Source organism: Chamaea fasciata, unplaced genomic scaffold (assembly GCF_029207755.1).
Source record: "Chamaea fasciata isolate MVZ Bird 193981 ecotype frontalis unplaced genomic scaffold, bChaFas1.0.hap1 SCAF_1, whole genome shotgun sequence".
NCBI classification, from domain to species: Eukaryota; Metazoa; Chordata; class Aves; order Passeriformes; family Sylviidae; genus Chamaea; species Chamaea fasciata.
Window position 1 is genome coordinate 16,619,162 of NW_027094086.1, and position 26,263 is coordinate 16,645,424.

General features: G+C 34.5%; 1 protein-coding gene across 3 annotated transcripts in view; it reads left to right on the forward strand.

Annotated features, from left to right (window-relative positions):
* CSMD3 (CUB and Sushi multiple domains 3) overlaps positions 1-26,263 on the forward strand; it is a 593,609-nt gene that overhangs the window by 460,900 nt on the left and 106,446 nt on the right. For 2 of the 3 annotated variants that reach the window (XM_066177253.1, XM_066177270.1), the window contains 7 exons: positions 10,971-11,084; positions 11,941-12,036; positions 12,903-13,106; positions 16,037-16,161; positions 17,623-17,719; positions 18,666-18,770; positions 24,154-24,272. In XM_066177253.1, the coding sequence (XP_066033350.1) occupies positions 10,971-11,084; positions 11,941-12,036; positions 12,903-13,106; positions 16,037-16,161; positions 17,623-17,719; positions 18,666-18,770; positions 24,154-24,272 (860 nt within the window). Of the gene's footprint in view, positions 1-10,970; positions 11,085-11,937; positions 12,037-12,902; positions 13,107-16,036; positions 16,162-17,622; positions 17,720-18,665; positions 18,771-24,153; positions 24,273-26,263 lie in introns of all 3 variants that reach the window. The other variant, XM_066177261.1, reaches the window with a different exon arrangement.

The following is a 26,263-nucleotide window of genomic DNA, read 5'->3' on the forward strand; positions in this document are numbered from 1 at the left end:
AATTAAATTTCTAATTCTCATTCTAGTCAGTGCTCCAGGTCTGTTAACTCACTTTCAGTCTATTAAATAAAATATAATTACTGCCTAGGGCCATCTATATTTTCTTTTGTCAGACTACTTCAGCTGTGTTATCACTTCACCCCTCTTTCCCTAGTTTAGAAATTACACAGACAACATATGAGAGGTATATTTTTTATGCAAGACATTGGGAATGACATTCTTTCAAAAATTTTTAAAAAATAGTAATTCAAGCAAATTTCAGTGTTGTGATTTCGGAGATTTAGTCAAATTAAGTGCTCCCACTAAAACCATACTGCCACTTGCTACCCCATTCCCCTTCCCTCTTGTTGGCGACTGGAGATAAGAGCTGGAGGCTCAAAAGATCATGGTTTGAGATAAGAACAATTTACTGTAAACAACAATGGGATGAGAATAAGATCAGTAACAGAAACAGTACTAATGACAGAGGGCATACGAAAAGAAACAATTCACAGGGAAAAAAAGCCAGATGACAATAGACAGTACCAGATGGCTCTCTCTGCCAGGCTTGCTGGACCTGAAGGAACCCCTTCTCATCAAAGAGCCTTCCTTCCCCCAAACCCTGACAATGACATGAGCTGGTATAAAAAACCTCCTGTCCTGGCCATGCCCCCTCCCAGCTACTGCAAAATGTAACTGTGTCCTGGCTGAAACCAAAACACACAGGAACAGAGACCTTTTTTCTTTTGAAATTTTTATAATTATATTTTCTTCCACTCAGCAAAAATACTGAAAAAGATGCAAAAAAATTCTACTTTTTAGGTAGGTTAGGAAAAATGAGATAAATTAAACATCTCAGATATAAAATAATAAATCAGAACAGTATTAAATGAGTTAAAATTATTAGATACATTTTTCTCCATAGTGATAAATAAATCTATGTTTCCTGTTTAAAGAAATGATAATAATAGATTTTTGAATTTCATTGAGTAAAATCAAAACAAATCAATATAGAGAAAGGAAAGTTGTATGGTTTGATGCCTCCTTCAGGTTTCTGTAATAGATAGCAGACGTACACACTAGTAATTTTTAAATTGTTGCAAATAATATACTCCATAATTAATAATATAATGTAAAAATATATATAACTAGCAATAAATAAAAAGTACAGTTTTAACTGTTTTTCTTTTACTGTTGTCTTGTTGCAGATCCTGAAAGAGCTTTACATGTATGCATGTGTAGTGGTTTGAAAGCAAAACAAATGAGAGGCTTCAAGTTAGAGATACAATTTAATAGGAAAAAAAGAAAGAAAGTAAAATAAAATAGATGCAATAATACAAAAGACCTCTGACAGAGTCAGAATGCAACCTGAGAAGAGTGATGGAAGCAGTCTAGATGAGATAGTCTTCTTGAAGCAGTGATTCCGTAGAAAGGTCTGGTAGCTCTGGTCCTCTGGGAATCCAGTGCGTAAGGATCCCCTGTACTGTCCCAAACCCTAGATTATATCCAGGTGAGAATGCTTGGCTCCTCCCCCTGGGCGGAGCATCTCACAGTGGGATGATGGATCATGCAGGGGGTCCTTGATGGCCCATTAAACAGAGATAACTCCAGGAGGGAGTTATCTATGAGTCATGGGCAAGGCATTTGATGGGCCATTAACAGAAGATAATGGCTCAGAGGGAGGGGGTCTGGGAAAACACTGCCCCACCTGGATTCAACAGTTCATGAAGATGGTGATAGAATACTTTGTGCACATCTTATACTACAACCCAGGACAGCATGATAATTCAGGCCAGGAGAAACGGAGGTGAGCTGCAAAGTGAGAATTAGGAAGGAAGGCAGAGGTTTGTAGCCAGGAGGAGAATGATAGTTTATGTAGTGTAATGAGCTCTGCTGATTTTAGAAGAAAGCAGGAAATTTGTTAATTTGGAGAGTTCAGTCCTCTTCTGGCTCCAGGAAAAGTCCTAAATCTCACATTTTAGGTGGAATTATGGCCATTTGTGGGAAAATATGCATGTAAGCTTTTTTTCTGTGCAGTTTAACATCACTTCCTCATGCTGAGCTTCTAGTGTTAATAACTGCCCCATCTTCTGTCTCCAAATATATTCTTATAATCTTTTCATACATTCAATAAATACTTCCTTTTCTCAAATGTGAAATACAGCAGATCCCATTTCCTTCTTCCTCTCCGAGTTTGAGAATGCAGTAATAGAGTAACAGGAGAGAGGACAAATCATCATGTTTCAGTTCAACACTTCCTTTGTAGAATTAAAACAAAGGAAGAACAGAGAATGGCTTGCAGCTCAGTCTAGATCTGTGTGCTCTGGTTTTTTGAGATCACAGAATGGAGCAGCTATTTTCTTCATGTTCATCCGTGGGAGGAAAATGGCACATGAGAGCTTTAAGAATCAGAACTCTTTCTTGCTCTTCCTTACCTCTTCCTTGTTTGCAGACAGTATCAATTATTCTGCCTTTTCCTCCCTAATCATCTGGATGTCATGCCAGGAAATGTAGGATTCCGTTTGACATCTACAGCTGAGACACACCAAAAGAACACCAATAAGTCTTGATGAGAAGCAGATGATTCAATAAAGGCTCTTTCCACAGACTTTAAGGAAAGTCTCCACAGAGATTAAGAACTAGACAGTCTTTTAAGTCACCTACATTGGGAAGAACTAGTATATATTCAAATTAATTCACCCTATTCAAGTAGAGTTTACTGGCACATCTATGTGTGGTTTGGAAAACCTCCATCACTTTTATGTTGATCACTCATAATAATTTCCTGATAACAGTAATTTGTGCTATACATATGATATTGAAATAGAATTCTGTTATATTTGTGGAATTTTGTAGGTTTGTCTTGTCTGGTCATACTTCTTTATACTGGGAAACCTGTGTAAAGATTCTGTAACTAATCTATAGTTCAGTTGCTAGTTCAGTTTTTGTGGAAAATTTATTTTGATATATATATTTATGTGTGTTACATATGTACATGTATGTGTGTGTGGGGGTTCCTTTTACTTATGACTGCTTTAGAAACTTTTAAGTTATATAATTATTCTCTTTATTTTTTTATCTGATTACTTTTTGTAACATTAATATATCAACTCCATTTAGTTTCATTGTTCAGTCACTCAGCAGCTCTCTGTCCTTAACTCATATCAGTGGTTTACACATAAACCCCTCCCTAGCCTTGTTTTGACATCTAGTCTGTACTGCACCCAAGAGGCTCGTACAGGTGGAATAAGTTTTTACTTCCTCCGAGGTCAGGAGCACTAGACAACTGTTTTATTCTGTTGCTTTGAAATTAATCAAGATTTGTGCAACAGGATACTATTAGCAGGGCCTCTGTATTCACAAACAGTTAATAATTTTCCTGTTACAGCACATGATAAGAAGTGTCAACCATTACAGAGAAATGTAACTGATATCACTAAAGATCAGTGTTACAGACACAAACTAAACTGAATGTATTAAAAGTAACTGGCAGACAACCAAACGTTTGGAAATGTAAATGGAGAAACATTTTTAAAAAATGAGACCTCTGCTACTATTTTCTTTTAGAACTGAGAGTAGCAGTGCTAACTCAGACACAGTCAGTGTTATGTAAAACTGAAGTATTACACTGAATAGTAAAAGATCAGATCATCTAATTCTTTTATGTGAGCTGGTCAAAATTAATTTAAGTTTCCTTACTGAGAGCAATATTCCTATCCATGAATTCTGTAAGATCATCTATTTAGGGTGTCATCTTTCATTCTTTTCCTTCAAAAACCTCAGAGATTATTGAACCGCTTCTCTTCAAAAAGACCAACAAACACTCAAATTATCTTGCAGTTTTACTGGACATTTTTCTCAGCTGAAGGGGGAAAACATCTGTTTATTTGGTGTCTACATTTGTGTACGTTACTTTAAAGTACTGAGTCAGTCTGTCATTTGTATTTCTAGTTCTGTGCATCACAGTGTATTACTGGTTCATCCTAAATACAAAGAAAAAATTTTTTTTTTCTTATCTGCTGTTTGTTATGAAGCTAAATACTTAAATTAAAGGAGTCATTTAAAGAGAAAATCTAAATTCCAATAGGAGGGGCAGATATAAGTTGCGACAGTAAGTAGACTAAGAAGTAGGTACTTTTTTTAACATTATAGTAAAAGTAAATTTTCTGCTTTTGTCATAGATTAAGACAGCAGAGGGTCATAATGGGCCTATGTACCAGACCAGCTCTGAGTTTATTAAATATCATTTCTATGAATAATCTCTGTCAATGAATGCAGAGCTACTTAATATAAATAACTGATAGACTTAAAAATATTTTTTTGATGCAGATATTCTGCTATTCATTTATGCATTTTTTTTCAAGGCTGCTCCCTGGCTAGTTTGAGATGTCTTGAAAGTGACATCCAAAGGAAATTGTAGAAGCAAAAAATTGAAATAATGTCGTTTCTCACACAGAAAAAGCACTCTTTTCTCCCCTCCTCTTCTTAAAAAAAAAAAAAAAAAAAATTAAAAAAATCTGTTACTCCTGCAAAGGAGACTGGTTGAAAATGTTTGTCTTCATACTAGTGTAGTCAAATCCTCATGCAGGTGCTTATTTTGTGAAGAATTCCTCTCTTTATTTTGAGAATGACCACAAGAGTTTTTCCTATCATTTGATTGATGACACTAATGTGGTAAACTGTGAAGGCTTGCTGAGTCTTTCTCATTGAGAGGAAACACCACACAGTAGTTTCCTCCTTCCTGGAGTTATCCCTGAATCCTGTTTATTTAAAACACAGATTTTCTCCATTGCCATTTTTCATTTGGCTGGCTGACCATGAACCACCGTTTAGCACAGTGTGTGGGGTCTCCAGACTTGGGAGTTAAGATGCATGAGAAATTTGCATTTTTTCCTTAGTGCACACTTGTTATCCTTAATCATCATAGACACTATTTCTCTAGAGAGAGATTTCTCTCTTTCTTAAAGAAGTTTCTCTAAACAGTGGACATCTTCCTCTTTTATTATTTTCTTTCTCATAAAAGAATTAAATAGGGTATTGTAATCTCTTTATAGGAGTTCATTGGAAAAAAAATAAAGCTAAATCATCAGCAAAGAGACCATGTCATCAGTGGGCCAGACATAGAAACATAGGGGTTTTTCACTGTGAAATAAAATTTTCATATTTTATTTGTTCATGCTATGAACAAAAATCTCTTTTGGAAATATTACTTTGACTGATGACAGAAATTATTTTTGAAACTATGAGAAGTTAACTTTTACAGAGTAACCTCAAATTCTGAGAATAACCTCTACCTCTAAAATTAGACCTATTTTATACCACAAGTTTTAGACACCTGAACACATTAATATTTCATTCACAGTTAGAAGAAACCTGTTGCAAATATATTAGAGGGAATTATCTGAACTACCATTTTCAATCACAATTTAAAATGATCATTCTTAACAAATCAGTTGATTTATCGGTGTCTTTTGTTTGTTGGGACTTTGTTCAGTTCTTCCGACTAATTTGGTGCAAGAGAAACAGTGAAGTTACTGTAGAAAATAATGACCATGATATAGCTCATGTATGTCTATTTCCAGACTGAAATAGATTTTGATTGGAGACATATACATATTAAGAACTGAAAAGGTGATTTGGGTCCTATTATAGTTAAGAGGACTGATTTTCATATTCCTTTGTCAGTTACTAAGATCAATCATTATAAATGTTGATTCAGCCTTTAAACAAATACCTAAAGCCTCACTAGCACAGCTTATAAGAATTGCACATTTTAATTTCTTTAATAGCAATGCTTAAACCATGTTAGTCCTTCTGATATTTTCTTAAAGGCAAGTGAATTCCAACAGTAGTGGACTTGATTTTACACTAAAGCTTACTGATTTCAGTAATTCATTAGGAACACAAAATATCCCTAAGAAGGGAAAACCCAGGGTGAAGAATTATATTATCACCTTACTCCATTGTTACCCATGTAAGTTATCAAGAGTATTTCTTTAGATTCAATAGCTGGCATATTATATAAAATAAATGTATTTTATCCACATAAATACTACTTGATCAATACTAGCATTGATGACAATTACAAACTACATGTTTGAATTTTGAGTTAAACTCTTTAGTGGGTCAGTGTAGTGGGTTGACCTTGGCTGGACATCAGGTGCCCCCCAAGCCATTCTGTAAGTCCCCTTCCCAGCAGAACAAGGGAGAGAGAATAAGATGGAAGACAGCTAGCAGGTTTAAAGCAAAAAAAAAAACAAAACCAAAACCAACCAACCAAACAAAAAAACACACAAAAAAAACCCCACAAAAACAAAAACAAAAACAAACAAAAAAAAAAAAAAAAAAAAAAAAAACACAAAAACAAAACCAAACCAAACCAAAACAAAAAAAAAAAAAAAACAAACAAAAAACAAAACCAAAAAAACTAAAACTAAAACGAGAACAAAACTGTGTGCGCATAAGCAAAGGGAACAATTTTGCTAACCTGGTCTGTTAACTCAGCTACTAATGCAAAGCACAACACTCTGAGGGCTGCCAAAGAAAAATGAACTCTGTCTCAGTCAGACCCAATACAGTCAGAAATGTGAGCAGTTCAGGGGTCTCTTTTGGAAGACTCTGATTGTACATGGTCCCGGAGAGTTAAGAAATTCAGGAAGTACATTTGATTTTGAGGGTCATGACTTCAATAAATGGTCCATGCCACTGATCAGACTAACAAACAAAGGTGGCAAACACCCTGCATATGTGAACAAGGAGCTGCTGATAAAACTTGAACATTTAAAAAATTCAAGAGGTTGAAGCAGGGTCAGATGTTCGAGGAGGAATACAAACACTTGAAATACACTGAAAAGATGGGGTTAGGAAAGTCAAAATCCATGCAGAATTGAATCTGGGATGAAGTCTCTGAAGAAAAATTATGCAGAGAAACGCGAATTAATAAATTTCTTCTTAACTACAGTCTTTACCAGTAAACCAATCGTGAACAATCCTGGAACCCTGAGATCAGCAGAAAAGTCTAGAGTAAGGATGACTTAGAGGAGGACTTAGGTGATGGAGCACTTAGACAAACTGGGCGAATGCAAACCCTTGGGACATGATGGAGTGCATGGGAGGTCAGTCATCCTTGGAAGGTTGTGAAAGCTGAGGGAGGTCCCCAAGGGCTGGAAAAAGACAAGAACATTCTCATCTTCAAGAAAAGTGAGAAGGATTGAGGGAACTATAAGCCAGTTGGTCTCACCTCTGCATCTGGGAAGGTGATAGAGCAAATTGTCCTGGTGCCCTTCTGCAAATATTGGAGATGATCAAGCACTTAAAATTAGGGAGTAGGCACTCTTCAGCCAGGGGAAAGAAAAGCAAAGGCAAGGCAAGAAAAGTCAAGGCAAGGCAAGGGATAAAAACTGTAAGGGAGGGAGGATGCTGGGTAAGGTTGCTCAAAGATGTTGTGGGATCTCCATCCCCATAGAAATTCATAACCAAATTTTACATGGATCAGAGCAATCTGCTCTAAATGGCCATCCTGTCTGCAAAAGGACTGTACTAGATAACTGGTGAAGGCTTCTAGTCTCAGTAAAATTCGAATTTTGTGATGGGAATTATATTGAGAATACTGTTCATAATCTAATACTATTTAAATTATACCAGTATTTTTTTTAACAGACAAATGTAAACTCTATACATGTTTATTTCTTACTCTAAAAATTAAATAAAATTTTCTTTGAAGAAATTTTTAACTAGCAAACTATTTTTGACCAATTCCATCTGTTGTTAGATGCTTTCCAAACTCATTGAAAGTGTCCAGATGTTACAGTGATGAAGGCCATAGAAACATCTAGATGTTAAGAGACGTGGAAAGTCTGCTCATCTAGTGCTTGCCTGTTTAAAAGGGAACTTTTTTGTGCTGACATAATCTGAATTAATGGAGTCCCTCACTGTCCTAAATTATTGGCAGTATTGACATTAGTTTTCCTGGAATTTTGAAATAAAAAAAAAATCATATAAATAGAAATGTATTTAAAAACTCTTAAAATTTTATTTTTTTCTTTTTTGAAGAAATATATTATCTAGGAGCTATCAAAATTTCAAGAGGAGGTGTTTTTTGAACAACCTTGCATTGTTTATCTTGTAAAATAAAAGACAACTAAATGTGTAAGTAAAATGTTAAACCACAAAACACAGGAAAAATATATTTTATTTTCAAATAGTATTGCTTTAAGGCATTGAAGGCCGAGATGAATTCAGAAATAATTTGTGGCCTAACTTTAGATGTCAACTTTGGACATGTGACTTTCAGTGTTTTATTATAGTTGACAGGGGATAGCAGATGATTAAGAATGAGTCATTATTCCAGCAGAGAATGCTTATCCATCCATCATTAAAGAAAAAAAAAATCACACCCAAATTCTTCAGCTGAAGTGATTTGATTTTTATTTGAACTGGATAATAGTTTTCAATTATTTGTTTCCCTGGGCAGACTATATTGGATACTTACATTATATTTTATAAACTTTTGTTAATTTAGAAGGTACTTTTGCACTGGCTTTAAATATGTTAGCTATTATTTAATTTTAAGAAAATTCTTTGTAAACACTAGAAAATAAAAAATGAACACATACCAAATGGAGTAGACAACAATGAGCACCGGAAAACACAGGAATAAAGAGCTGTTCTTTTTCTAATAATCAGAATTTCCTTTCTTGTGACATGTCAGCTGGTTAAGTATCAGTCACTATACATTTCAACATTTTGCAGTTTAATTATTAAAAAGAAAGTATCCTGTCACAGAAAAAGGAAGGAACAGGATCTAGATTATTTCTTCCCTAGTGGCTGCAGCATATTCCTGCTTAATTTGAGAAAGCAGATCGACTAACATAAATTGATCATAAAGGGCTCAAAGCCCCTTACTTGAGCTTGCTGTTGTTCCATGTTAATCCCTTTCTGGCAGTAATTCCTCTTTGTCACTTCTTCTGATGTGTCTGTCACCTCAAATCTTTTCTAGATATATTTAATCTTAAATTACTGAAAGCTTTTGGTTATGTTCTTATATTTTTGTCTGTATATTATTAAGAAATGCACAAATGATCATGAAAAAAACCACAGTTACCAAAAATGATATGTAGACCTTTCTCTTTCCAAAGTGACTTATTTTAGGTCATGTATTAGTTCACTTTCTTCAGTGATATATTTTTAGATTGAAGAGTTCACAGGACAAAGCTAGAGGCAAAACCAGTATCAAAATACTAACAAAACACACAAAAATACCTTGAAATTTGACTCACTATATGGTAAAATTGTGGGTAAATATTTACAATAACCCATTATTATACAAATATAGCTTAGCAATTCCATTTTTACAGTTTTCCCAGGATACAGCTCTTGATAACAGCTATGTATGCTTGTTATGGGAGTCTCAGCTCTTGCCTGAATTTTCCATACATAGTTTGAAACGTAATTCAAAATTGGAAATAGCAATGGAAATCACACGGAACTTTTCTTGTTTCAATGGCAAAATGAAATTCATTGAGTATGCAAAAAGATTTGATACAAGTAAAAATATGACAGAAACAATTAGCTGGTTTAAAAGCTCATTGATTGTCTTTAACAACACCGTAGAGAATACTTGACGCCAGAAAAATATTATTCTGAAAATAAGCAGAACTATTAAAAGCATCAATTACTTATTTTATGGAAATTGAAGGAGAAATTATGAAGGTAATTCAGCATCTCACTTATACTTCCTCTTCAAAAATGGACAAGAGTCTTTGGAACTGTCTCAGAAAAACTTTTGTTTAAAATTTTTATAAATATAACATTCAGTCTTTTCCTTCATAAAGAGGTTTTTAAAAACTGAAATGAGTATAGAATGTGGAACTGCCTTTTTTTAAAAAAATCAGTCAAAAAAAAGTCAACAATTTGAAGACAATACAGTTTTAATATACTATTTTTAAAGCTTTAAGGGTGTATAATTAATTGAAAGAATTGGAGGCGAGAGCTTCATCTCCTATAACGTAAAACTACCAAATTAAGATACTGTAGAACTTTTTTGCAGACAAATTCAGCAACACATTGGAATATTTATTCCAAAGTTTTTAACCTGAATATTGACCAGGAACTGCTTCAGTTTCTCTTTTTAGGTGTTCCAGTACCTGAAAATATCTGACTGCTTCCACCTTTGTACATGTATAGTTTCTAAGTTATTTTCCCCTCCACTGCTTGTACTGTTGGATGTAAATGTTTTCTTGGCACTAGGGTCAGAACTAACCCAAAAAATTGTTTTTCTTTTAACTGATTACTTGTATTGAGAGTGAAAACATCTGCAATTCAAATGGGCTGTGCAAACCTTTGAACTTATGTCCAAAAATAAGTCTTGCATTGAGTTTCTCTGCTAGAATTACTTTAAAAATAAAGATTTTTGTGATTCAATAGATGTATTCTGAAAAGTGTTTGTTGCCTTCAACAGTTGCTCATGTATTTCACAAAAGCAAAGATATATTGAATGTTAATATTCTTAAAAAAAGGGAAACATTCCAAGGTAAGTAAAATTACAGAGAGCTATCAACAAAATTATTTGATAAAGCACAGTCTATAATAATATACCTGGAATTATAAAGGAGAAAATTGAACTGAGAACTTACATGTGTGGGGGAGGGCACAGAATTTGAAAGTAGAAAATAATTCAACAACAGAAAAATTATTTTGTTCTCTAATTACTAGAATCTTTTAATGATTATATGTATATGTATAGCTTCTGTACTTTCATTGTCTTTTTTAGATGTATTTTCATCCTTTTACTGCTGTAATGGTATGAAAAATAACCTACATTCAGCACCAGCACAGCTGACTTAGTTATTTTTAAAACCATACATTAATATATATTTTGTTCTCTTTCTTTTTGTTCCCCTTTCTTATTCTGTTTCCTGTGTTTGGCTTTGGTTTTCTTTTTTGTCTTGGCTACTGGTGCCTCTTCCTTCTTTTCCTTTCTATTTGGTCAGTTGTTTTTGGCCAGTTTGTGTTTTTCCAGACATCACTCCATGATGTTGTTGAAGTATATGATGGCCCAGCTCTACAGTCATCTTTGTTATCCTCTCTCTCAGGATCACATTCAGGTATCATTTAATAGAACTGTCAGTATATCCTTATTTACTTTTTTTAATGAACCTAGAAATAAAATGTAGTCCAAAAATAGAGAAAAAAAAGGATTGTCGTATTTGCTTAAATTCATCTCAGGCAAATATATGAAATCCACATTTTGAACTGCACACTTCCAAGTCTTTGCATTGATGAATGAAATAAAGTAAAATAACTATTTTTTGGTTTGTTTTGTTGTTTTGTTTTGTTTGGGGTTTTTTTAGTTTGTTTTTTTTTTCTTTTGACATTCAGCTAATATTGTCGTTATTTAGAACTTCTTACTCTGTGCCTTTATGACTTTGTCTAGTGAGTAAATTGAAATAGGTAGTAGATATTTTAAAGGGAAAGCAAGGCATATTTGTGCTCAAGTAAAATTAATTTTAGTTTAATAGAATAGTCACATGTTGAGTCTATTTAAGGATGTAGGGGGTTGGGGGTTTTGTTGGGTTTGGATTTTTTTCCGTTTTCATTTATGTTGTCTGTCTTATTTTGGGTGGGTGGGTTTGTTGTGGTGTGGAAATTTGTTGGTTTTGTTTCCATTGTCATTAGTTTGTTGGGTTGGTTTGGGTTTTTTAGGGGGGACTTGTTTGTTTATTTTTGGTAAATGAAAAAAAATCGACAAGTATTCCTAGTAACTAAGATGGGGTTTAACTCCTCTTTTCTAGAATGACATGACACTGTCAACATACAATATTAAAAGTGCATATGTCTTGCAAAATTTATTGAAGCAGAACAGGTCTTGGAGAGTATTATTACTAGCTGCAAAGATGTTGACAGGTTTTTTCTTTAGTAAAAAGTGTCTATGTTAGCTTTGTATTTTCATTGTTTGAGTAGGTGAATCCCTTCCATTGAGTTCGGGGAACCAGATCACAGTCAGATTTACCTCAGTTGGACCAATAACAGCTAAAGGATTTCATTTTGTTTATCAAGGTGAGACTACCTAGAAAAATGCGTACATTTATTCTGTTCATCATAGTTTGTAAATCGCAGAGAGAAACAGACTGAGAATGAAGCAGAAAGTAATAGCCTTTTAACAATAGAATGTGTCACTATTTCTGCATGTTTTGAAAAATGCTTAAAACTATTCTTTTATCTGTATTTTAAAGCTGAGATCAAGTACTTAAGAAGCATAAGAGTGGTTCTAAATTTAAGAAGACATTTATACAAAAATGGTGTTTTTGTTTGCTAATCTGATTGACAAATGTTAGATCCATCTCTGTGCTGTAACTGGTTTATCTCTCAATTTAAATATGAATAGCTGCAAATGTTATTACCTGTGTGTTAAAAATAATCTTACTGTTATTAAGATATTTTTCTTGAATTACACTATTTTTCTTCTCATGAGTCGAGTGGGAAATTTTTATATGCCAACACTTGAAACTGCAAGTCATTCTTTCATTACATAAAATCCTCATCTGACAGTCAGAGCACACATTTAGAAATCCTCATGAATAAATGTAAATATCTGACACAAAATATTTTGAAACCCTGTATTAGCTGAGTATCTTATGGTAGTATTTCCTAGAAGTGTCATTTTAGAAAGGTTTCTGTGTGGATTCTATGCATTACTTCCAGTCTTGGCAAGGATATCAGTGCTCTGCTCTCCTAAATAGTAACTCAGCCATCAAAAGTGAGCAATCTCTATTGTGAAGATTCATTTGGGTATTATGGAAATGTTCTCAACTGGAAAGTAGCTGAAAGCTTCTTCCAGGCATTTTAAATATTTGTGATTCAATATCTGTATTCCCCTCACCAAATCTAAAATTAAGAATCTACAATTGTTTGTACGTTCACAGCTGTTCCAAGAACAAGTGCAACACAGTGTAGCTCTGTGCCTGAACCAAGATTTGGAAAAAGGATTGGAAATGAATTTGCAGTTGGTTCACTGGTTCTTTTTGAGTGCAATCCAGGCTATATCCTCCATGGGTCAACAGCAATTAGATGTGACACAGTACCAAATGCATTGGCACAATGGAATGATTCACTCCCTACATGTATTGGTGAGTTCCTAAGGTTTTATAATATAACTAATTACTGCTTGTAGTGTAGACTATTCTCTAGTTGAATATGTCTATTCTTTGTCATTGGTATAATATTTTATTCTTGCTTACTTTAATTTACTTTCTTTTTATTCAAGTTTAAGTTGTATTCTCCTTTCTATTCTATTTCTATCCTAACCTTGCTGTGAACTTTCACAACAATCATGAACATGCTCTGCTACCATAATTTATGTGAAAGCTGTCCCTCTTTAATCAAGAATCAGAAATATTAGTTTGTTCCCTGACTTCTTGCAAGATTAAGATGCTTTTACACTGCAGATCTCTAACAAGACATTGTAAGCTAATAGGAAGAACATTATTATATTAAAGATTTAGAAACAGTTACATTAATATTTCGTTACTTGAAACAGGAAAAGGCCAGCAGCTTTTCAAATTAGAAAACATACTTTGTCTGCTTCTAGTCACTTTGAGATTAAATTCTCAAAATTGAAATTCTAAATTAATGTGCATCCATTGATATTTAGAAACTGACTTGGACCAACTGGAAATCTAATAATTGTAAGGAAATTGTCCACTTTACTTTCCCTGATATGGGAACAGAATTTTTTATAAAAAAATATCATAACCCTTTACAAAAATGGCATTATGATACTGACTCCAGCAGAGAACTATAGAGAGGTATAGGTGAGTAGGTGTGAAGAAAAAAAGAACATATTTTCATTAGGCTGATGTTTCGTCTGCCATGCTAACCAGCTGACGGTGCCTGGTAGAGTATGAGTGTTTTTTAGTAAATTAAAAGATTATCTCCAAAATACCAAAATCCCAATAGAGATCAAGGCTAAGTATCAGTGTGGTAATATTGACAGAATCTGATTAACCAAGTTTTAAACAAATAATGTTGATTTCGACTATTTCAGGCATAGCAATAGAACCACAATTTCTATATTAATATAAAGGTGAAGTACATAGCTGTATCTCATTTTGTTTCATAGATTACAGTTTATTTAGTAGACTTGTACTACTTTTCCTCTTGAATGATATTCCCTTTGTTATTTAAGATATAACTTGACAAAGTCTTGAAGTCATTCTTTTGGATGTTGATCACAATATATTATTGATATTTTAATAAATGATTTTAATAAATGATTTTGTCTATGAAAATAAAGCTATTTGTCTCTAGACAAGATAAACTGAGGAAGGGTTACAGGTCATCTTCTGTGTGAAAATCCCTATGTCAATAAAGGTGATAATATAACTATAAGGTGAAAATTGCATTAAACTAAACCAGTTTAATAATTGAAGTGGTAGACTTGACCATATTAAATTGCCTTAATTCTAGTGAATGCTTTAATATTACATATTCAGATAATAGACCCAGAATCATTCAGGTCAGAAAAGACATCCAAGATCATTGAGTTCAATCTTTGATCAAATACCATCATGTCGCCTACAGCACAGCACCAAGTGCCACATCCAGTCTTTTCTTGGACACTTACAGGGATGGTGACTCTACCACTTCCGTGGGCAGCACATTTTAATACTTAACCACCCCTTCTGTGAAGAACTTCACCTGATGCCAGTCTGAACCTCCCCTGGCACAGCCTGAGGCAATGTCCTCTTGCGTTATTGCTCCTTGCATGGGAGAAGAGCCCTACCCCCACCTGGCTACAGCCTTTTGGACTGTAGAGTGATAAGGTCTCCCTGAGCCTTCTATACTCCAGGCTGAACAGCTCCAGCTCTGTCCGACACTCCTCACATGATGTACTCTCTGGTGCCTTTGTCAGCTTTGTTGCCCCTCTCTGGACTCACTCCAGCACCTCAATGTTTTTCTTGTAGTGAGTGGCCCAAAAAGTAACACAACACTCAAGATGCAGCCTGGCATCAACCATTCCATCTTGTTCATCCTTTTATGAGGAATTGCTTAAGCACTTTAAGTGGCACTAGCTTTTGATTTATCCATGTAGTTCCAAACAGATTCTATTAATTTTATACTAGGCAATATGTAGCTAAAATATTTATTATTAAGATGAGTTGCATCCTATCTATTTTCTAAACCCTCATATTTGCAGCTTCTGAAATCTGTTTAGAACTTACTGATGTTACATAGAAGTGATACATTAGCTTTTAATGGACTTGATAAACCATCTCATCAATCTTTTCCTTCAGCTTCTAAAATACCAACACAATATCTGTATGCAGATTAAGATGTAATATCCTTTGTCTCAGTTAGAGCCTCTGATGATATAGACAAGACACATGCAAGTTGAACAGTCAAAAGAGAAACTTGATAGCACTTATTGTGTCTGTCCTGTTTCATGCATAACACTTTTATTTATCTGTGGACACAGATGTGATGAATGTAGTCTTGCAAGGATCTTGCAAATGATCTGATGCAGTAGATCCACAGGCTGTGATGAAATAACTCACGAAAGCAGAGAACAGTCAAGGAGTTCAGACTGGTGTTAGTAATTACTTAGAGGAGCAATATTAGATAGAATGAATTCAAATAATATTAGAAAGAAAGAAAGAAGAAAGGTTGCCTTTCTTTTGTGACACTTTTTCATCTTTAATAGTAACAAAATACATAGCTTTTTAAACTTCAATCTAAGCCTAATAAAATTCTGGGTTTTTTGTAAGATTACCAGGAGACAATAGAATGGATTTCACTCTGTATAAATCAAATAAATAAGGGGAATATTATTATGATCCTGTCAGGTAGAAAACTGACATAATTCTAATTTTCTTCTATTCCTTTTTGGTCAGTTAAAAGAAGAGTTTTGAGATATAAAATTTTATATTCTTGAGGCATATAGATATTTTAATGTGGCATCAATTTTAAAAGTTTTCAGCCATAGTATAAGCTTTTATAGTAAGTCTTCTTACTTCTGAAGCTTCATACTTATTTTCTTGCCTTATGTGTTTCCTTTCAGTGCCCTGTGGTGGTATTTTAACAAAGCGCAAAGGGACCATTTTGTCTCCTGGTTATCCTGAGCCTTATGACAACAATCTGAATTGTGTGTGGAAGATCACAGTACCAGAGGGAGCTGGGATTCAAGTAAGTAATTCAAGTAATTGCTATAATCATATTTAGAACTGTTTTTCCTGATGCAAAAGGTGAAAAGATCTTTTATCTGTACAGTTTTTCTATCTCATTAATGATTCTGAAAATCGACTTTATTGCACATCTTTTTAATAATGCAGTGATTGAAAGTTATAAGATTTTTAAAAAATATTAAAATATGCACTTGTAGCCTTTTACTTAGAAGAATATCACCATAACTTCCAAACGTATGTTGATAGATTAGTGACTCCTTGTAAGCCAAGGGAAATGAGAGCCTTCCTAGGAATTCTTACTTGCTCTCCCCAGATCTATGTATCTCCTTTAACACAGTTAAAGTTGTAATAAAAGTTGTAATAAAAAAAGATATTTTTACTGTCTCCAAGTATCAGAAGCATGGTAACAGTCAGGGCCTCTTCACTGCTTCACTTAAGAAAAAAATCCTTTGCTATAGTATCTGACCAACTTCTATTTGAGGAGCTTGAAACCTCCATCCAAGAAACAGGTAGTCAAACTGAACATTCATTTTATGTAGAACAAGGTCCAAGTCATATATTTCACATGCAAAAATTTACTGGAACTGGTGTTTATTTCTTCTACTGAAACTATTCCATTCTGGAAAAGCAAAAAAAAAATTGAGGCAAAAGAAGCATTATTCTCTAACTTAATGACTAAGGCACCCCTTTCTGAGTGTGGTTGGGGTTTCATCATGCCTCTGTCTCTTTTAAAGCTTTTTTTAGTAAAGAGTTACAACAAACAAAAAGCTAACACCAGAAACTCTCCCCTACTAAAAAGGAACAAGAATCTGATATTTCTCTGTTTTTTAAGGTGCGATTTCACTATATGAGAACAGGTTTAGCCTCTCTCTTGCAGTTTATCTCCTTATCACTTTGCATCTCCCTATAAGTGGAAGGATATTGTCACCTCTGGAAGAAATGAAGTGATTATTCTGCCTTTTGTTTGTAGCATGCTAGTGACTGCTCCTCCTCAGGAGATGAGTTGGTGATGAAGGTAACCAACAATTTTCACTTACCTGGAGGCAGAATTTAAAACGGCAAAATAGATGAAACATCACACATCCCTATGGGACTAGTTTAGTCCTAGAGAGAGAAAAAAACTGCAGTAATTGAAAATACCATGTTTCATCTTCTCATCAATGTCCTCCAAACAAGAGAATTATATTCTATACCCATCTGATTTTCATGGTTGTGTGACTCTTGACAGAGGTAATATGTGGTTGTCACTAAGGGTTACAGGATTTATAGTTTGAATTAGAAATCAAATATAAAATAGTTGCCATTTTATTCACTAAATGATGATTTTCCTTTCTCTTTGACAAGTAGAGCAAGACAACTTTTCATGACTGAAAGCAACAGGGGCTACAATTTAGAGTCATCTTTGAGATTGAATGAAGAGGGGAAGAAGTTTATATTCTTTACCTCACATTTTTCTTCATAGGTGCAAGTGGTGAGTTTTGCCACAGAACACAACTGGGATTCCTTAGACTTTTATGATGGTGCTGACAACAATGCTCCAAGGCTTGGAAGTTATTCAGGTGACTGAGATTTTACAATAAATGATTCACAGATTCAACTCTTAAAACATACAGCTCTTTCTATATGTGTAAGCATGCTTGAGCATGGTATGTGTGTTTGTTTCTCCTGTAATTAGCAACAGGTAATATTATTTCTGTTTCTATCAGTCATCACTTAGCAGACTTACATTAACCTGTATATTTTAAAATGTTACAAATGAAATAATGCTCAGAGGCTTCCAAACTAGACCTCTCCTAATCCATTTTTTTCTCACACTTGTAGTGGGGTCCAGAATTTTAGCAAGGTCTGTATTTCTATATAGACCTCAAAAATAGGTATCTCTTGATTTTTGCATGACAAAATGATGCATTTTTATCCTTATTTTAGACAAAGAAGACAGTTCTTTTTTCCCTTACTTTTTGTTGTTTTCTTTTGTTTTCTTTCATTATACTAAACACATGTGAATGCTAGGAGATCAGAGGCCATCATATTATCTTGTCTTGTGCTGAAACACAAATAAATAGTCCATCACATTTCTAAGAACAGTCCTGGAACATATTTTCAGAACTGCTTGATTTATGTAACTGTTATGCTTAGAATCATTCTGGTGACAGGATTTGCTCTTGCTACTAAAAAGACCCTAGTGAATATTTCTCCTTTTGTGGGTAAAAGCAAATAATAAAAATTTATATTAGCCTTTCCTTGTCTATCGTTCATATGTCTGATATTGCCGTGACTGAAAATGTAATAAAACTTTTATAGGGACAGGTATTTGATAGAATCCATGATGACAGAATATTGTGAAATTGGTTATGTGACATCTCCTGCTCCCACCCTCTTTTCCCCCTCTCCCCTTTCTCTTTTTCTCTACTTAACTCTGTACACACACAGAGAGAAACACACCCTTACATCTGCATTTATTTCACTGTCTTTGAATTTTAATAATATTTTTAATTCTCTTTTCAGGAACAACCATACCTCCACTTCTAAACAGCACATCAAATAATCTGTACCTCAATTTTCAGTCTGATATCAGTGTTTCAGCTGCTGGATTTCACCTTGAGTATACAGGTAAATCAGAAATGTTCAATTAATAAAGAGCATTTGCTGGTTCCAGACATCAGTTCTACCTAAACTATAGAAGAGAGGAAAATTTAGTCCTATTGCACATAATGAGCTACATACTGTAACTTCAAAGTAATTAATTAAATCCTCATTTAAATCTAAATGAGCAGATTCAGGCCTGAAAACTATACCATAAGGACTGTGAAATTTAGTTTGTCTTGCTTTCATTTTCAAGTTGCTTTTGCTCTCTGAAAAACTTTTCTGACATACAGCAGACAGAAATTAATGCAGATATGCTCATGTGACAATCCTAATCCATTGTGTCCAGCGCAACCCTGGTCTTTTCTCACAGATGCCACCATTGCAGGTCCACACTCCACCACTCCTGACCAAAATCTACAAATCGTGCTTTATTCAATAACATATGTACTATACAATCGGTGTGTGTAGGACACAAATACTTGTCACCCTTGGCATAGAGGAAAGAAAGAGTAACCTGAAAATAGTAGTTGTGCATCTTAACTGAGAGATGCCTGGAGGTTGATGAGAATACTGAATTATTTTGAATGATTTTTATTATTGCTGAGTCCCTCACCAGTGGAAAGGGCTGTAATTATAAACATGCTTTCTGTCTGAATGACTTTGTCTCAGATGACTGAGAGGAATTCTGGCAATCACCAGCTGTGTGGTTCCCTCTGTTTATATTGGTTCTGGTGTCTGATCTGCATAATTGTGTCACGGTTATTTCTTGTCAGCCTTACCATATGCAAATCCCATGCTTTGGTTGTCTGATTAGCCAGTTGGAGAACACAGCCTTGCAAAATTACTGCCTGATCGCTTGTCTATAACAAAACATTAATTATAGGTAGAATTATCCTGCCATTTCCTTGAAATGCAGATAGTCTCTCAGCTGCTTACAAATTCAGATGATAAAAAATGTCAGGAAGTTTTGAAAATGAAATCAAATGAGACTGAATCCAGTGAAAGTGAAAATGCACCTTTGTATATCCACATGTCCAAATAACACGTGTAATATACTGCCTATATACAACTTCCACCTTTAAAAAAAGAAAAGATTCACAGTACAGTATTTAAAGTATTGGTCCATGTCAAGAACAATAACCAAATAAGTGTGATTTATACAGGGATGTATGTGTGAATCTACACAAAAGTAATGTTTTCTGTAGTCGTGTATAAACCCAAAGTATATGTTGAAAATTTGTGATTCAGGAAATAATACTGATGTCTCTCAGTAGATATCCAATTAACAAGTAGCTCAATGAATTATGCTGTTCTACAAGATAAATGAATAATTAACTTTTTTTTTTTTTGTTCAAGTGATAGAGATATCTGATTAAAACATCATACAATCTGTGGTGATTTAATCCAGACAGCAACTAAGCACCATAAAGCTTTCTGCGCACTTCCTTCCCCCTGCTCCCAAGTAGGATGAAGAACAGGCTTGGAAAAGTCAGATTTGCATGTTGAGATAAAAACAATTTGATAGAACAGAAAAGGAAGGGGAAAGAGTAATAATGTATAAATAAACCAAATAATAATAATAAAATTAAAATATACAAAACCAGTGATGCACAATGCGGTTGTTCACCACCCACTGACTGAGACCCAGGTTCACAAGCAGCAGTCCCCAGCCAGTTTTCCCCTTAGTTCATATGCTGAACATGGTGTCATATGGTGTGGAATTTGTCCAGTTGGGGTCAGCTATCCTGAAACCCTATAGGTACTTGCTTAGTGTGGATTTCAAGCCCTAGGCACCAGCAGTTTCACTCCTTGAACCCATGACTCTTACTCCTTCACTATTCTCCAAGAAATACATAGTCTCTCTTACCTGTTAAAGTTTTAGGATTTTTTTTTCGATATGTTGTTCAATTGTTTCTCAAGAAGAGACTATGGAAAATTCTTCATTGGGATGAGTCATGAATTTGGTATGGGAGATTAAGCTAAGGGACAACATTTTGTCATCGTTTCTAGAAAGGAAGACAACAGAAACTGTACCTTGTGTATCTTTTGGATTTTGTCTCTTGAATTTTTCTGTGAGAGGATGTTTTTTGCGATTCCAGAACTCACCAAACTGCTGTATTTGTGAAGAAATTCCTCCAGAAAGAAAGAGATGCAGAGTTGCTCTCTTCAGTTGTCCGGGTAGTATCTGACTCTCAGACAGCTGTTCCTGCTCTAAAAGCTGTGATTATATTTATAAAGATAGTTAGTAAAGGGAAAGTAATGGCTAGATTTTAATGTCAGTGCTTCATAAATTTATTTCATTTCGTTGGAGCACGTGCTGGCTGAGGACATCTTGAGGAGTCAGCGAAATTAATGTCTTGGTCTTTGAAATATTGGTGAGCGGTTCTCATGCAAAATCACATGAGAGGTAAAGATTTATATTAAGCATTTTTCAAGTCAGCTTTCCATAAAGATTGTTTTTCTTCAGTTTGCAGTGCATCTTCCAAGACTATTTCACCTGTTCTAGAAAACACAAGTCTGAGGGGAAGTGCATCCTATTTGCCAAAACGATTACTTTTTCATTTCAGCAGCAGATTTCTGTAAGAAGGTTTCATTCTGCTTCATTTCCAATATCTCTTTTCATTCCTCATGAATAGTTTTTTGTCCTGTCTACTAGTGTAGTAGTTTGAAGGCAAAACAAATGAGAGGCTCCAAGTCAGAGATACAATTTAATAGGAAAAAAAGAAAGAAAGTAAAATAAAATAGATGCAATAATACAAAAGACCACTGACAAAGTCAGAATACAACCTGAGCGGAGTGATGGAAGCAGTCCAGATGAGGTGGTCTTCCTGAAGCAGTGATCCTGTAGAAAGGTCTGGTAGCTCGGGTCCTCTGGGAATCCAGTGGGTAAGCGCCCCTCTGGTGTTCAGAGTCTCAGCTTATATCCAGGCTGGAATGCTTGGTTTCTCCCTCTGGGCGGAGCATCCCACAATGGGATGGTGAGTCATGTGATAAGGCCTGATGGGCCCATTAACAGGAGGTAGTCCAGGAGGGGGTTATCTGTGAGCTGTGTAGCAAAGGTGCTGATGGCCCATTAACAGAAGATAAGCCAGAGTGGAGGAGGCAGGGAGCACTGCCTCACCTGGTTTCAACAGTTCATGAAGATGGTGATAGAATATACTTCAACCCAGGACAACTAGGGATTATCTTTCAAGCTTCTCAAAATCCAAATGCTAATATAAAAGTAAAAGAAAACAAAAGGAACTTTATTTGTTAAAGAATTATTTTAACACCAAGTAAATGATATTTTGACATAAAGAATTAAATGTTCGTGTTTTGAAACCAGATAGTGTTCTTATTTATAATGTTTCTTCTATCATATTTTTCCTTCTCTGTTGAATCCTTAAATTGTTATTTTATGCATAACATTTATTTTCTGTATTCAATTGGATATCTTAAAAATAAAAATATATTGCATTGAAAATACATTATATCACTTGAACTTTGCCAACAAAGAACACAAAAGAATGGTATGTTAAACACTTCCATAATGTTTATATGTTTTATACCACTCTAAAATTTTTGATTTATTGCTCATTTTCTCTAACTAAAGTTTTGTTTTATCAAAAAATTCGTTGGTAAGTTTTTGTATTGAGTATCACAGGAGCTGCTGGAGAAGGGCAAGACAGCATCAAATAGGGTTTTTTTTGGTGTACAATTCTTATTATCTGAAAAGTGGCAGATACTGAAAGTATGTTTTCGATGAATGCCTATGTTAAAATCTCTTTTTATTGCCATTGGCTATGATAGCTCAAGAATCTAACATATTTTACTGTGGGAGTAGTGTAATGTAGTTCAAGAAACTAATCATGCACCGCAAATTAGGCAATATTGAACAGACTGGGGTTTTTTAATGCAGTTATGAGCACATTAATGACCTGAATAAATCTCACGACAATCCAGAGACACAAGTTCTTTACTATTCCTCAGCTGGGAAGATGTCAAAATTTGTTTCAATTTCTTGAAAGGTATTGTAGACATTCAGACTGTATATTTTCCCAAATATTATTTTATTAATTGAAGTGAGAGACTATAGGATAAACACCTGTGAATGTGGTTTGAGCTGCTAAGGTAGCCTGAGAAAGGCATTTAGATGAACTTATTTCATTTTGCATGGCCTGAGTATTCACATAGTTAGGTTGCACATTTCAACTGAAGGTTCAGTAATTGGAAAATGAAAACTGCTAACTCTTTGTTTAACTTTTCAAAACAGATTATAAGTAATCATCTGTGTAAGCCAAGCACACTTTTTATTTTGCACTTGTACTCTGTACATTAACTGGATCACACTATAGATATCTGAAATGTAAAAAGTGGATCTAGGTCCATCAGTCATTTTCAAAGCAAGTTCTTTGCTCTTCTCTAGTTTGAGAGCAGAAAAACGAATTTGAAAGCTAAAAGTTTTCATTAGCTTTCATCTTTCATATTTTAAGTCTTCAAATGGTAGTTTTTACTTAGTGAGAATCTTACATGAAGTGATCAGTTACTTTAGTAAGTTTTAAAACATGCAGATTTTGATAATGTTCTGAGGTAGTAGGTGGCCATAATCAAATCCCACAATATTTCTCTGTTATCCTGTATACTGATGTTCAGTTGTGTAATAGTCCTAGGTTCCCAACTAGAGGGTAATTCTTACATCAGGCAAAGAAAGCAACTCAGTTGATTGTACTTTCTTACATTCCTGGACCTTCCCAGGTAGATGCAAGGAAAAAAAAAAATTCTCTTTTTGATGACCATGAAAAAAAGCATGTGGTCTCTTGAAAAACTGGCTTCTATTGCAATCAGAAATTCAAAATATTAGTTTTATAGCTCAATAGATACTTCTTTAATCATAGCAGATTAGATGAAATTGTATGCAAATATTTATTCTCTATATGTATGTGAGTGTAAATGAATGAAGGAGTTGAGTCAGACCTGTGGAGGATGGAATGCTGGAGAGCATTTTTACTTTGCACTGTTTTTGCTGTATTTTGCAGTTGGTATAGTGTTGGACAGCCTCCCCTGGAACACATGCTGGTAAAGGGTAGCAAAGTGCTCCCAGTCTGAATTATGAAGGCTGTAATTAGGAATGAAACTGTAGGTAGAAATGAATGAGTCTGTGCCAAGAGATAGTGGAATTTTAGAACTGAGAGTGCAGGTTGGGAAGTGTTTGTTGCCACATTGATCCTTTTCCTTTACTCAGGAAAGATGATGTTTTCTCCTTATGCACCGTTGTTCCAAAATAATGTGCTGCTTGTCCATAGACAACTGCTGACTCCCTAGAGCACCCTAAAGCTTATCAACAAAGTGTGCCTATGTACACTGTACACAGTCTCATGCAAACCTAAAAATGTTCATTAAATAGACTAAACTTCTCTCTTTTTCTCAGCTATAGGTTTGGATTCTTGCCCTGAACCACAGACTCCAAGTAATGGGATCAAAATTGGAGACAGATACATGGTTGGGGATGTGGTGTCTTTCCAGTGTGACCAGGGTTATTCTCTTCAGGTAAGCCAAGTTTCCTATTTCAAATGATGTCTGTCATTTCCTTAACATGGTTATGTTTGGGTCTGTCAGTGCAAAATGGATGCTGAACCCATCAAGAATGTTGTACACATGATAAGTTTACAGGACTGTTTGCTTTCCTACCAGACAGTAAATTAGAAACTACAAATATTCCATCAGAAGTGTATGGCTTGGTGCTTCTTCTGCATTAGTGATTATAGGTCATTATCTATTATTGATGGTATCTTTGATAATTATAGCTGAACCATGAACTGTTAGCAAAATTAAGTTAAAAGCACTTGATGAACAATTACCAATAATTCTCTATGCACAGGAGCAAAAAGAATGTAAAGAGGAGGGCTAAGAATAAACAAAGGGAAAGAAATAATTGCTTTCCTTAGTAAATCAGGTAGCGTCAGCTGTTTTCTTTCAGCAAATTCTTGGTTTTTTCTCCAAAATATTTGTCAACTAAGGGTGTTTTTCTGCCAAGTAAATTTGCAATGTTCTTGCACTAGCAACAGATTTATCCAGGGGAACTGCAGTGTTTGTAAATCACCTGACAGTATGACAGTTCCTAATGACAGTAGGAACCTGTCTGCCTATAGGAAAGAAGTGGAAAATATTTTCAAAAACTTTTACAGTTATGCCATAGAATCTGATAAAAACTGAGTATTGTTTTTACTTGGGACTCCTCAAAAAGAGTCTGCAGATTCTACAGTCTTCCATTTATCTAGCTCTTTGAGAGCCAAAAGGATAGAAAATCATCACGTTACCCAAGCATTGCAAAAAGAACAGTCTTAAAGGAAGAAAATAATTTCTATATAACAGCACATGATTAATTGCTAGTGGAGTTAAGGACAATTTTGGAACAAAATAGAAAAATATGGCAGAATGAGAAAAATGCCACTAATATCAGTCTCACCTGTAACACTTTGATGTCAGACTAACTAAACAAAATTTTAAAAATGCTAATAATTTCAAATATTCATTTTACATTATTCCGTAAAAACTTAGATACTGGGTCTATATGTGCTGCATCAAAAAAAGTAACTGAATTATATTCGTTGGAAAAAGAAAACCAAAAAATCCTAGTTTATGTATAGTGATAGAAACAAAATAGTCTTGTCTACTTCCAGATTTCAACTGCTGTTTGGATTTGGGACCTGTATCCTAATTTCCCCTTCAAGATAGAATTCTTAGTCATGCATGCCTGTAAATTTCTAGCATTTCAAGAATAGATGAAATACATGTTCTGTGATTGCAGCTCTGAGAATGACTATTGAAGTTTTCTTCTTATATTGCCTGGTTTTAACTGGCCAGTCAGAAACAGCCTGAGAAATATTTTTTGGTCCTTTGCTTTAATTCCCACCTTAAATAGAGGTGTGTGTTTCAACAGATAAGCCACAGAAAATGGCTGCAATAAAGAAAATGTAAAATATAGAGAATAAAGAATTTAGGAGCATAGACTATGCAAACACACATGTAAAGTTTCTTCCCTCCATACGGTTTTTCTGGCTTATGCAGGCTGACTAGATGGTTTTGGAAGATATCACAAGTACAGTTTTCTCTTAAGAATTTCCATTTTTGTTTGCTTTCTCTGGAGGACAATAAGAATTTCATGAGGTCAGTGAGCAAGAGAGAGAGTGTGTCTATGATGAATTTAAGATGTAAAGTCAGCACTTACATAATTTATTTTATATATATATATATATATATATATATATATATATATATATATATATATATAGTTTTATAATGTTCAACAAATGATGTAAATCCATACTATGCAAACATTGCTTCAGTTAGACCCGTAGTTTCCAGACCCCTGGTTTATACTAAAACGTATATAGAATTCAGCTGGATTCTGTTATAAGAAATAATATTAATGGCATAGACGCCATCATGTAGTGAGCTAACAGTCACAGTCTTCTCTGCTGTATTGAAGGCATGATACAATCCACAGTGTACAATGTAATTATTATACCTTATTGTAC